The 13003-nt window shown below is 69.4% G+C and overlaps 1 protein-coding gene across 3 annotated transcripts in view; it reads right to left on the bottom strand.

The window, feature by feature from the left end:
- BAIAP2 (BAR/IMD domain containing adaptor protein 2) overlaps nt 1-2360 on the bottom strand; it is a 42510-nt gene extending 40150 nt beyond the window's left edge. For all 3 annotated transcript variants that reach the window (XM_036034241.1, XM_028519758.2, XM_036034240.1), the window contains exon 1: nt 2182-2360. In XM_036034241.1, the coding sequence (XP_035890134.1) occupies nt 2182-2235 (54 nt within the window). In that variant the 5' untranslated portion in view covers nt 2236-2360. The remainder of the gene's footprint in view (nt 1-2181) is intronic.
- Between the last annotated feature and the right edge of the window lie 10643 nt (nt 2361-13003).

Here is a 13003-nt window from a genome sequence, read left to right as displayed (position 1 = left end):
AATCCCCCGAGGACACGGGTCCCGGGGGAACTGGGCCACAGGGAAAGAGGACAACGTCCTTGTTACAGGTCCTTCCAGGGACAAAAGCCCAACCGCACAGTTTATTCTCGCGTTTCAGGCAGCGAGGCCAAGGCGAAGCGCCCCCGCCGCCCTCCTCTGCCAAGGCAGGCGCCTCTCAGAACCGCGGGTGACGAGATGCCAGCCCGAAGCACCCAGCCGGGCTGCAGCTCAGGTGCCACCGAGCGGGGCCCCGTCCCGGCCCCTCTGCCGCAAGCCACCAGCTCAAGCACTGAGGCAGCGCCGTCCCCGGACAGGACAGGGGACCTGCCCGCCTGGCCCCGGGCCGCACACACGTGGCTCAGGCTGCGCCCAGCTGCGCCTTCGTGTGGGCTGGTTTCTGCCAGGCCCAAGCGCCGAAGCTGCCCAACCCGTACCGGCTCTGCTGCTGGAGGACCTGGCGCTCCCCGGCGACCGCACAGAGAGGCATCGAGCACCGGCAGGAGAAAGTGCAGCCCAGCCCGGCCCAGCCGGCCCGTGGAGCAGAGCGGGGCAAGAGCACAGGAGTCGCCGGCCACCACACGGACACCGATGCCGGGGGGCGTGCACCCCGGCCTCCCTGTCTGCGCCCAGAAGAGCTCCAGGTCCCTGCACGCCCTGTCCCGACACCCGAGTTCACATCAGGCTCCAGACAAATCACGGCCACACCAGCAGCTGCTGGGCCGTGACTGCATGCCGCCGGCCACGTGGCCCCGGCGTGCCTTCCACGAGGACGCTCGTGGGCCCCTCGGAACTCTCGCCGGGAAAGTTCCTGTTTCGTGGTTCCAATGCAGAAGCCGGGAAACTAGGAAGCGCAGCCCCCGCCCGGCACTCCTCCCCACCCCTGCAGGGGGAGCAGGTCGTAATGGAACTAATGACTAACCATTGAATAAGCCTCCTCCCCTGACAGCGCTCGCGGAGCAGCGAGACCAGGAACGCGCGCTCGGGCTCGGCTCGGCACCCACTCGGCGCTCCTGCCCGCGGCGGCCCCCGGCGCCTGTTTACCAGCAGCTCCAACATGGCCTCAGGACTGACCCAGGCCACCCCCGCCGGGCCTCGGGGTCCTTCCAGGCGACCTCGCTGCAACTTCAGGAGCTCTCCGGGGGCTGGTGACAGTGCAGTCCGCCCTCCGGGTCAAGCCGAAGGCACAGGGTGGCCGGCAGCCTCCCTCCGCGTCCTGGGCCAGGGAGCGCGCGGCTGGCCTGGCGGGCCACCGGCGGAGAAGCCATGCTTGCCTAACGCGGGCAGAAACTGTTGCTCGGCCGGCGCGCCGCAATCCCTCCCGCTCGGCCGCCGCGAGCCGGCCACTGCCGCGTAAATACCAGCTACCCGGCCCTCCCGGCCCACCGCGTAACCTCCAGACACAGTTTCAAAATAAAGCGCAGCTTTGTCAGGAGACGCGCGGACCGCCCAAGGCAAACCTCGCCGGCGAGAAGGCGTCCGGAACTGCAGCGGGCCCGAGCCGCCCAGCCCGCCCGGTCTGTTTGGTGGGGGGCGGGGGGTTTACACCGAGGACGTGGACGCGGAAGGAACAGAAGCCCCGGGGCCTGTTAACGGGGACCCGAGGCACTCCACTGCCGGGGAGGGCCGCCCAGGGGGGGTTCCCGGCCACTTCCCAAGGAGGACGCGGATCCGGATCCGACTCCGCACACACACCAGAGCGGAGGCAGGCGCGCCAGCCTCCTACACAATTACTCTTCTCTCTCTTCGCGGTTACATAAGATGATGGATTATCTGTTCACCCATCCAACCTGCCCGCGCGACCTCCCACCTGGGCCACGGCCACCAGTGCCCGGCACGGAGTTGGGCAGAGAGAGAGAGCCTGTTGAGGAAAAGTGCCCAGAGGCCGGCGCAGCCGCGCCCGCGGGGCTACCGCTCCAGCCGGGGCAATGCGGCCAGCAGCCGCGGGCATCGCAGCCCTCGGCCCCCGACCGCCCCCGCCGCCCCGGGACCCGCGCCCCTCTCCACTCCGTCCCGGGCGCGACGAGGACGCGCGGGGGGGCAGCGCAGGCTGGCGAGACGGGGGGGCGCCCGCGCACACCTGTGACCGGCGGAGGCCGGGTCCCCGCCGCCGCGCCGAGAAGACCCCCGAGGGCCCGGAGCCGCCAGGCGGGGCCCAAGCGTGCGGGCGGGCGCGGGGCTCACCTTATAGACATTTTCCGTCAGCCGGTGCATCTCCTCCGAGCGCGACAGCGACATGGTGCTGGTCCGGCTGCACCACGGACCGAAGCGGGGGCGCAGGTAGCGGAGGCGGCGGTGGGGGCAGAAGAAGCCACCGAGAAGGTCGACACGCTGCGCGCGGAACCCGACCAGAAGCGCGGCGTTCCTCCGGCGGCTACCTTTATAGGCGCGCAGGCCCCGCCCCCCGGAGGCCCCGCCCCAGAGCGCCCGCCCCCGCCGCGCCCCGATCGCCACCCCAGCAGCCCGCCCCCGCCCAGCCCGCCGCTGCTAGGCAACCTGCAGGCCCCGCCCCCGCGCTTTCCTTCCCATTGGTGGGCTCTGGAGGGGAGGAAAGGGGGCGGGAGAAGAGGGCGGGGCAGAGGAGGCCGGAGCAGGGCAGCGATTGGCCGGTGGCGCTGTCGATCGCAGAGGAAAAGGCGGAGGCGCGGCGCGGGCTGGAGCCCTGGGAACAGCCTGGGGGGGTCCTGGCGACAGCCGGGCTGGGGGCGGGGAGGTGGGGGCGGGGTGGCGCAGGAAGAAGTGAGCGGGAGGTGGGGGTGCGGGCGGCCGAGGCGCATGGGGGCGGCACTTCGCGAAGTGGCGAGTCGGGGCGGCCGGGCCTCCTCGAAGGCGCCGGGGTCTCGGGCTCGCGCTGGGAGGCGACAGTGCCTGGCCGCTCGGCCGCTGGTCTCGGGGGCCTGGGGAAGGATGGGAGAGGCCGCGCGCTGCCCCGGCGTCCTTCCCGGCGCTGTAGTAGGTAAGTCCGCGGGGCGGCGGCGACCCCCGGGCCGGCCCTGCTGGGGAGGGAGGGAAGGAGGGAGGGAGGGCCCCAGGGAGGGAGGGCCCCGGCGGAGGGCAGGCTGGGCGCTAAAATCCTGGAGAGGGGTGGGCCCTTGGCGGAGGAGGGTGGCGGAAGAAGGTTGCAGGGAGCGGGAGCGGGAGCGGGGGAGGACTTGAGGGCTCTGGAGTGGGGGCAGGCACGGGTGGGCAGAAGGTCCTGCAGGGAGGCTTGGGGGGACCTGGGACTTTCGTGGGGGCGGAAGGTCCTTGTTGGCTGGAGTTTTCTGGCGGAGGGAGGGTCTGCGGCGGTGGAGCGGGCGGGGAAACCTGGAGAGGGCAACTTCCTGGACGGCGGATCACGGGGTCGGCGCTGCCTGGGTTTCAAGGAGCTTCCTGGGAGGTTCTGCGGAGGAAGCCGACCCGGGCTGGCACGGCGGGTCCCCAGTGCGGGTCCTTCGGAGAAATATTTACACGAATTCTACTAACACGGAGGGACTGTTTACTTTATGTTGTGAAACACAAGGTCTGTTGGCTGCCCGCATCCCATCCCTGGGACAGTTCTCGCTCATCCCTTCAACGGCGGGCGCCAAGGAGGACGCGGAGACCCGCCAGACAGACAGCAAGGGACTAAGCAAGCCCCAAAGTCACGGCATCCTTGACCTGAGTGGACCTCACGCCGCGCCGACTTTCCATGGGTGCAGAGGAAAGGAATGCGGTGTCCTGGAAGCAGTTGCCTACCCACTCCCTCCACCTTGAGTCTTGATTCCCTGACCTTTGGGTTTAATTTCCTTCCTGTGGGTGCGGGTGCGCTCCCTGCTTTGTCCTTCCTGCTGCTCTCTGGGTCCTAGGGTAGACCCCAGTGGCAGCAGCTTCCTGGGTTCTTTCCGTTGTGTGTGGCAGCCAGCTGAGCTGGCTCTAACAGCGAGGGCGTCAGTGGTCCCCTTCCCTTTCCTTGGGGCCAGCTTGAGTCAGTGCTCACGTCCACGTGAGCCCATCGACCTGGCAGGGTCACAGGGGAGGCTGGGCAGGTAGAGGAGCAGCTGCCGTCCCAGAGGGAAGTGGAGGGCTGCGACCAGACGCGTGACAGGTGACAGGTGGGCTGGCCCCTCTGGGAGGAGAGTCAGCCTGCAGACCCCGGAGGGAGGAGAGAGGTCTCCAGAGAAGCCCCCCTGGTCCCCAGCCCTGCTCCCCCCTTTAGCAGGTCCTGATCCTGACACCCCACCCTGCCCCCGTGGTCACTCATGATCAGGCAGGAGACCCCTGCAGAGTCCAGCCTGCCTTCCAGGTGGGCTGACGCTGCGGCCTGTGCCCCCCAGCCGGTGGCCAGGCAGGAGGGCAGCTGCGAGGGAAGCCCTCGGGCGGAGGGGCACTCACGGAGCACCTGCCACAGGTGATGGGGAAAGAGGGGGCGTTGTGCCTCCGCACGGAGGACATGGGCCAGGGCCGACACAGAGCAGGATGTGGGTGGGGAGCCTCACCTGCCTGGCCCGGAGAGCCCAGCTGAGAAGGTCACCGCCCCGCCTGGTGTCTTCTACAAGCCACCGGCCTCTGGAGAGGCCTCCAGCATGGGTGTGGGTGTGCCACTCCTCAGCTACGGGGAGGAGGCGGTCTGAGCCCCGGGCGGGAGAGCGAGAGTCCCGGGAGGCCCCTCTCCCCCGTGGGAGCCCCTGCAAACAGCAGTGGTGTCGGGGGTGGGGCCCGGCCCCGGGCTGCGAGAGCTTGCAGCGCGGCTTGTCCCGCCTCCCTTGTATTTTGGGGGCGTTCAGGGCCCTTTGTGAGTGCACCTCGTTCCGTGTCACCTCGCCTCGGAGACTGTGTGGGGGGCCGTGGGGTCTAATGAATCACCTGGACACCTGGAGGTTGGCAGCCCGTTCGACTGGGAACTCATTGGCAAGCCTTAGGGTCTGGCCACCTCTCTGGGGCCAGCGAGAAGAAGCCACTGTCCCCGTGGGGTGGGGAAGCTCTGCCCTTCTCTCCTCCCCCACGGAGAACTAGCAGGAGGGCCAGCGCTGGCAGAGAGCACCCGCCACCAGCGGCCCAGGCCCTCTGTCCTCGCCGCACACCCGGCTGTTCTTCCTCCGCTCCGTGGGGGTTGCGGGGGGAGGGGGGTGTCTACAATGAGCCGATATCATCGAGCGTCTTAAGAAGCAGGCGGGCTGGAGTCTGCTCACCACTCGTTTTCCCTGTCACTTCTGATCGTCAGTCCTCGCCTCAGCGGTGCACGCCGCCGGGGAGGTGTGCCGCCAAGTCGCCCCTCGGTGCAGCCCGGCCCCGAGCCAGAGGGTCCACCTGCCCCGGTGCTCCCACAGGCGCCCCAGCACCCGGCGTGCTGAGCGGGGCTCAGGGACGAGAGCCGGACCGCCGGGCGCTGCCACGGGGACCCCGGGTGGGCAACCCGGGAGGGGAGGCTGGAAGCGGAATGCATGGAGCGCTCCATCGGCTTATTTTTAGTCCCGTTACATAAGTGGCTGCATCTCAGCGTCACGTAGGGAGGGGGGTCTCAGATTTAATTACAGGATGACAGCCTTTGCTTTTCGAGCAAGCTGTTCCCCTGGCAAAGCGAGCCCGGGGATCTGTGGATTTCTGCTGAACACAAGTGCCCTTTCTGAGGTGCCCGCCTGGCCAGGCTGAGCGGCCGCCTCCCCCGTGCCTCGCCGACCGGCCTCGCCCGGCCCGGCAGAGTTTGGCCTTGGGGGCGGCGGCGGCTTGTGGTCACAGGGAGCTGCTCTTCTCCCCCTCCCTCCTCCTGGCAGCCTGCTGAAGAAAAGGATCCGCCCAATCAGAACTCTTCTCCGCTCCCTGGATCAAAGCACTTGTCGTCGGTAACGAGAAAGTTCCAGAGCTGGAGAGCACGCAGGCGCAGAGCGCATGGGGACAGACCCGCGTCTCGTCCTGCTTCGGGCTCTGGTGTTCTGGGCGGCTGGCCAGCCGGGGTCGCCGGGAGAGCTAGCCGAATTGTGTCCAGGGCACGGTTTCCTGGCGCCTGGCCCGGCCCCAGTTCTTTGTGCTTCCACGTTGTTACCAGGGAAGCAGGGAGGGGCCTGGGACCTGGAGCGCACAGGTGGGGCGTCCCCCCTCGCCCTCCGCACACGTGGCTGCTGCGTCCAGGGCGGAAGGCAGGGCCGAGCTCCCGCTGCGGGTGAGGCCCACCAGCCGCACACAGACGGGCGTGCTGCCGAGAGAGCCGCCGCCCGGAGCTGGTGCCTGGGCACCGACGGCCAGGAGCCGGGGTGTGAGCGCAGGGGAGGCAGCAGGACGGGCCCTGGACCGTGGGGCGAGCCCTCGGTGCGTATCGGCGGCTCGAGGGGACGTCACCCGTGGTGCGGCAGACACCGTGTGGGGCGGCACTCTGAGCCCTCCCTTGCCGGCATTGCGTGCCGACTGCTCCAGACAGAGGGGGTGGGAGGGGAGGCACCGGCAAGCACGCCTCCGCCAGTGGGGCCCGGTCACGGGAACGGTGGGAGCTTCGGCGAGCATGCGTGGCCGTGGTGTGGAGAGGGCACTTCCTCCATGGTGACCCCAGACACTGTCACCCCAGGGCAGCCACCGGGCACGGCCCCCGCCCAGCACATCACAGCACTGTCCCGGTCCCATGACACCGGGGCCTCGGAGGTCACCGCAGCCTGGAGGATCCTGTGGAGACGCAACAGGGGTCTTGGAGTGGGAGAGGGACGTCGGGCAGAGGCTGAGGACACTGAACTCGAGGGTGGACTCCGGCTGGCAGTGGCATGTGGGTCACAACGAGTGCATCACGCTGGCCGAGTTCCCAAGAGGTGGACCGGGTGCTGGGGTCGGGTGGCTTTGCCATCATGGAAATGCAAAACTGTCCTAAAGTTGAAAGGTAATTAAAAGCAGGGTGCTAGCGGCTTGGACACAAGTGTCTGTTTGGCTTTTGGGTCTGAAGGTCGGGTCCTGGCCTCACCTGCGTCTGGTTCCCGAGGGCTCAGCAGGCGGAGTGCTGGCCTGTCCCCCTCTCCTGCCCCCCTCCCCTTCCCCCCCCTATGGTGAGCCCTGAGGGGAGGGGCCGGCTGCCACCGGGTGCACTCCCCCACCCTCATGTCTTACTTGGATCAGCCCTCACCCCTGACCTGAGCAAGGTTCAAGGACTCGCTTCTCTGTGACCAGCATGTCGGCCACCCGGTGCCTCCAGGGACCTGTGCCGGCTCCGCCCGCTCTTCACGGGGTTCGAGACCGGGCACCTGGGCCGAGCCCAGCCTGGGGGGGGACTCTGGGGCTCCCATGGGGGAATGTGGGGGAGTGGGGGTGAGGGCGTGGCCCCTACGGGCCCTTCCTGGCTGTGGACCAAACTCAGCCCTCTTAGTGAGTAGCCTGGAAAGCTCCGGAACTTCCTACTGGCCAGGCTGGGAGGGCCCAAGGGGGCTCCCTGGGCGGGGACGTGCGGGCCCAGCAGCCCAGCAAGGGCCCCCTTACATAATCTACGTCCCGTGACTTGGGTGCCAGTGGGAGGCAGCGTGGGGGGAGAGCAGGGGCGCGAACCAGCCTCGGAGGTTCGCTCCGGTGCTTCTCCTCCTCTGCGTGCATCTCAGTGTCGCCTGCGTCTGCCGGCTCAGTCACCCACTCGTGTGAGGAGACAGTCACTGACAGTGCAGATGAGGCCTCTGGGGACACCCCCACCCCGCCGCCTCCTGGCCCGGCGGAGTCGGGGAGGGCCTGGGTGCTGGGGTGTTCGTCCAGAGCTGGGCTGGGTGCGCTGGGAGGGGCTCCGGGGTTCAGCTGGGGGCAGGGGAGCTGCAGGGAGCCTCCCCCGAACGCCGGCACTCTCGGTGGGGTGTGTGCAAACCCAGCTCGTGGGGGGGTCTGCGGTGCGGGGAGCTGGAGGACCCAGGGATGGGGGGAGGGCCCCGAGCACGTGGGCCCCGCCTGGCCGCCCCCGGCCGTCCCCCGGGCATGGGTGGCCACGCAGCTTCCCCAGGAACGATAAGGAGAGAACACTGGGCCTCAGAGAAACAGAGTTTCTCTTCGTCTGCCCCTGAAACGTCGCCTTTGTTCCCTTATCGCTCTGGCTCTCTTGGCGACTTGAACCGCCTGGGCGGCAGCGGGAGCGGAGAGATCTGGGCTCCGGAATCTGAGATCGGAGGCCGCCCCGGCAGCCCAGCCCCGGGTGCCGCCGCGGCCCTGCCTGCCGCCACCAGCTCACACCACCGCCGCCCCAGACGCGAGAGCCGCCGCGCCCGCCCGCCGGCGCAGATGGTCGTGGCCGGGGCGGCTGCTTCTAATTTCGGCTGCTGGAGGCTCCTCTCTCTCGCGCGCGCTCGCTCTTCACTCCGTGTTTATTTAAAGCCCGGTTTTAAAATGTCGTCTTCAGCCCTGAAGTCTGGTTTTTCTCTTGGTGCAGATCCTGAAACCCCACTGGGGACCCCCAGCTGCCCAAGGGGGCGCTTGGAGGACGCCTCCGGCTGGGTCTGCACCCCCTTTGCGGAGGGGCGGGCGGAGAGAGAGGGGGGTGGGGACCTCAGTCCCCCAGGGCCCAGGGCCACGAGTCCGAGGCGTGACGGGCCCCCACCCTGTCGTCACCCTTGGGACGTCACCCTGGCTTGGGTGGGTCCCGGTGCGATGGGGCCTCTCCTGGTCCAGGTGCATCCACTGCAGGGGGAAGGGCCCAGGTGGGCGGTGGGCCTGGGGCTCCCCTGTCCTGTCCTGTGTGCTCGGCTATGTGGACAAGCGCTGGACCGCTCAGCCAGCACGTCCTGCCACTGGCCATTTGCACCTCCGAGTGGGTGGTGCGCGCTCAGGGACCCGAGGTCCCAGACCCTCGGACCGGCCCCCGCCTGCCCTCCCCCCTCCCTGCAGCTCGCCCTGGAACGTGCCGGAGGCCCTGGGAGAAGCTTCACTGGGGGGCCAGGCCGGGCGGATCCTGGGTGGAGCTCGGTGAGTCCGTCTGACGGGGACCCCCGGGGCAGGTGTTGGGGAGCCCATGGGGTGGCCCCGGCCGCAGGGTGGGGTGGCCCCTGTCCAGCGAGAGCAGGCGGCGGGACTGGAGCCCCCGTCCTGAGTCCTGAGGAGCGAGCGCAGCGCTTCCTGGGCCCGTCTGCTCGGAGGGTGATGGGACCCCGGGAGAAGTTATTTCCGCGTCAAGCGTGACAACACCACTTGCCCCATCGGGCTGCTCTGCTCGGGACTCGGGAGACAGGCGTCTTTGCAGAGGTGGGTGGGGGGCACTAGCCGGCCACACGAGAGGACAGCCCTGGCTCGGGGAGGCCGGACCCTCCCAGTGGCCAGGGGGGTGCTTCCCCCGTCCGCCTGGCCTCCCCACGCCACCTTAGCAGTGTGCCACCTGCTGCCGGCCAAGACAGTGCCCGGAGCCCTGGTGGGGGTGCTAGAGTCGGCGGCTCACTCCCACCGGCCCTGGGGGCCCCTCTGCGGAGCCCTGGGGCCACGGCACTGACCTCAGGGGTGGCTGTCCTTGTTGTCTTGGCCTGTGGCCCGCACCGGGAAAACCCCAGGGGCCCCAATTCCGCCCCAGGAAAGCAACGCCCGACTTCCCACTGGACACTGACCGCTTTCTGGCAGCTGCAGGCTGGAGACTTGCACGGGCGGATGGGAGCCGTGAGACGGAGGACTGGCCACCCGGCCCCCCAGGGCCCCGCTCATGCCCCCACCTGGCATCCGGAGCCGCTGAGTCACAGGCACAAGCACATTGGGGTGTGTGATGAGCTGTGTCCTGAGAGACGGGGACCCGGGCACCTCGCCCCCACCGGCACAGTGGGGCCTGGCTCAGGCCGGGGCCTGCATCAGGAGCCCCGCTGCCCGTGGTGGGCAGCCCTGAAAGGCGGCATGGATGCGTGGTGGGGACAGAGGGGGCGGGCAGCGGAACTCGGGTAAGGCCAGGCTGCAGGTGTGGGGAGGGGCAGAGACGGGCAAAGGCAGGCTCTGCGCTCAGGCAGGCAGGTGGCGGGTGGGCACTGGGGCACTGGTGGGGGTGCTCGACCTGTCCTGAGGCAAAGCCGCAGGCGGCCTCTGCGCCTGTCCCTGTCCCAGGCCCCGCAAGGGAGGAAAGGCGACCTGTGAGACGGAGGTCGGCCCCCAGTTCCGTGCAGACGCGGCAGCGGCCTGCAGGGGGCGCACGTGCGGGGTGGAGCCGTCGCCCCGGCAACTCGGGCTCTGCAAGGAGAGTTGTGCTGTGACGGGTGTTTCCAAAGGGCCCAGCGGCACCTTTAAAGTTTTTTGAGAAAAAAAATGCACAGAACATACAACTGGCCTCTTAGAAGAGCGCAGCAGCCCCGTGCAGCTCGGGGGCATGTAGTACCCACCGCCTCAGTCCACGGTGTGCCCCGCCCTGCCCCGCCCCCCCGGCAGCCCCAGGCCACGCCCCTCCACTGAGGGGCCCGCTCTGAAGGTTTCCCGGACCCGGACCACGCACCGCGGACCTCCTGGGCCTGGCCCCCCGCCCTCGCCGTCCCACCTTCGAGGGCCACCCGTGCTGGTGCCTTCTCTGGCTGCGTACGTCCTGTCCCGTGGGCCGCGGTGGGCTGCCCCCCCCCCCCCCCCGGCAGCGGCCAGGGGGCGGTCCCCACCCCTTGGCGACCAGGGGCAGAGCTGCCGTGGACACCCGGGAGCCAGTTGTCGGGAGAGCGCCTGTTTGCAGGCCCTCGGGTCCGCGCCTGGCCGTGGACGCGCTGGGCACGCGGCCGAGGCCTTCTGCTTCCCGAGGGGCCGCCACCCTGGCCTTGGTCTCGGCCGCGGCGCTGACGCCCTCCGGCGAGGCCCGGGCTCTGTCCACGTCCTCGCCGACACCTGCTATTTTCTGGGAGTGTTTTACCTCGAGCGGCCTCGTGGCTGTGCAGGGGCACCTCGCCGGCATTCCGTGCGGTTTCCGGGTGCAGCCCACACGCCGCATCGCACCAGCCTCAGATGCACGGCTCCGCGGCGGAACCCGCCCCCCCGCCCCCAGTGAGTCCGCCACCGGAAGTCCCTGCAAACCACCGGCTGCCTTCGCTGGGCGGCGCTCACGCCCGTGACTTTCCACGGCGGCCCCCGAAGGAGCGCAGCTGTCCTGCACCTCCTGTCCCTCCCGCCCCCCGCTGGCCCCCCAGCGGCAGCCCAAGGATGTGTGCGCGAGCTGCAGCGCTGGTGACCGTGGCCGAGAACGGAAGCCACCCACGTGTCCCCCGACGGGCGAGGGGACGGAGCAGCTGCGGCACGTTCACACGGCGGAATACTGCCCGGCTGTGAGAGAAGGGGCTCTCGCCGCCGGTGCCGGCCCGCACGGACCTAGCGCGCACCCGGCTGCGGGGCGCGTCCGGCGGGAGAACGCACGCCGTGTGCCGCCACGCACACGTGGAACCTCAGAGACGCCGTCACGGGTCGGTGGCGTTGCTGGGTGCTTCCCCTCGCCAAGTGCACGGCACCTGTTTCCCCGGCCCGCGCTTCTCTGGAACTTCAGCTCGTTTCAGAGCCCCGTTGGGGTCGGGGGGAGTGGGCCTGAGAGCCGTGGCTGCCCCGGAGGCTCCTCCCACCCACCACTCGAGCCTCCCGGACCCTGTTCGGCACCCTCTGTAGCCCTGGCCGAGGTCCAGTAGCGGCAGGGACCACACCGCGTGTCTCCGAGTCCAGCCCTTCTTGCCTCTACCAGCAGCCCCGTGGGCAGAGGAGGGTGGTGTGTGTGGGGCTGAGGGCTCTGGCTGGCAGCCCCGCCTGCCCAGGGCTTCAGCAAAGAGCCCGGGCAGGTGCCCTTGGACGCGCGGGGTGGACGGAGGACCTGCCGCCTGCAGACACTTTGGGTGGGAGCCCAGACGGCTCTGGCCCTGGCAGGAGGACCGTGTGGCCGGCCAGCTCCTGGCCAGGAGCCAGGGAGCCTGGCTCAGCGACCTGCCTGAGGCGTCCGACCACCAGCCTGAGGGCCAGGTGGAGCAGGGCGCCATGCTGGGGCCGGGGCCGGGGAAGGGCTTTCCCAAGGCCCCCGGCTTGGAGGGGGGCGGGGCTGCCACCGCACCTTCTCCCATCACCCCTACCACCGTCCCCCCAGCTCTTCTTCCCCCCAGGGTCCTCTGAGGGCCAGGCCCCCCATCTCCTGCGCTCAGACACCCACAGTGGTGGCCACTGGCACGTGGACCCCTCCGCCTAGTCTGCCCTCTGACCCCACGGAGTCCCCAAGTTCCCACCTGTGGGTACCTGCCGGGTTCCTGCAAGATGGTTGGAAACTCCGGAAGCTTCTGGGGGCCTTCCCCCATCTCCGGCAGCCCAGCCCTGACCCCCCCAAGGCTGCTGATCAAGGCAGCCGGTGCCTGAAGCCCCTCTCCCCCAGGGCAGCTGGCACCCAGAGGCCCTAAATGAAGCTCATTCAGGAAACTCACGCTGCCACGAAGCCCAGGTGGGCGGTGCGAGGTCCGCGGCCATTCCGACCGCTGGTCCTCCGGTTCCCGCACCCTCCCTCGGCTGCCCCCGGCTTCCGCTCGGCTTGGCTGCCCAGCGGTTTGATTCTGGTTCATCTCGGCCCAGTTCGCTTCGGTTTATCCTGTCCGGGGATGGCTGAGCTCCTCGAATCTCAAATTGCTGTCTTCCACCAAACTCGGGATGTTTTCAGCTGTTGTTTCTTCAAACTCCCCCCCGCCCTTCCATCTCCGCAGCCCCCGCCCTACACCCAGGGCGGTAACGCCACAGGCCGGGCCCCGGGCGGCTGTCCGAGGGCCCCGGGGCTCCAGCTGGCTGAGGACCGTGGACGGCTGCAGGGTCCCCCGTCAGCCCCGGTCACCGCCGCCCCCGGGCCTGGCGCGCCACACCTTCCTCACGTGTCTGGGACCCCACTGTCCTCCTCCGAAACGCGCACCTGGCTCTTCTGTGGGGCTCCTGCTCCTGGGCTGAGAGGCGGGGCTTCCCACCTGTTTCCAGCGATGGGACCTCCACCTGCGGGAGGTCGTTCCGACGGCTGCTTTAGGCAGAGGGGGTTTCCTGGCCCCCCGCCTGGGTGGTGTGGCTGCTGGCACCTGCCGCTCCCTTCTCCCTCGGAAGCTGGTCACAGCTCCAGGCTCTTGCACGCCGAGGGTCATGGCTCTGGGCTCTTGCACGC

This window comes from Phyllostomus discolor, chromosome 8 (genome assembly GCF_004126475.2).
Source record: "Phyllostomus discolor isolate MPI-MPIP mPhyDis1 chromosome 8, mPhyDis1.pri.v3, whole genome shotgun sequence".
Taxonomy (NCBI): Eukaryota; Metazoa; Chordata; class Mammalia; order Chiroptera; family Phyllostomidae; genus Phyllostomus; species Phyllostomus discolor.
The sequence above is the reverse complement of the archived record's forward strand: the minus strand, read 5'-3'. Positions and strand labels throughout refer to the sequence as shown.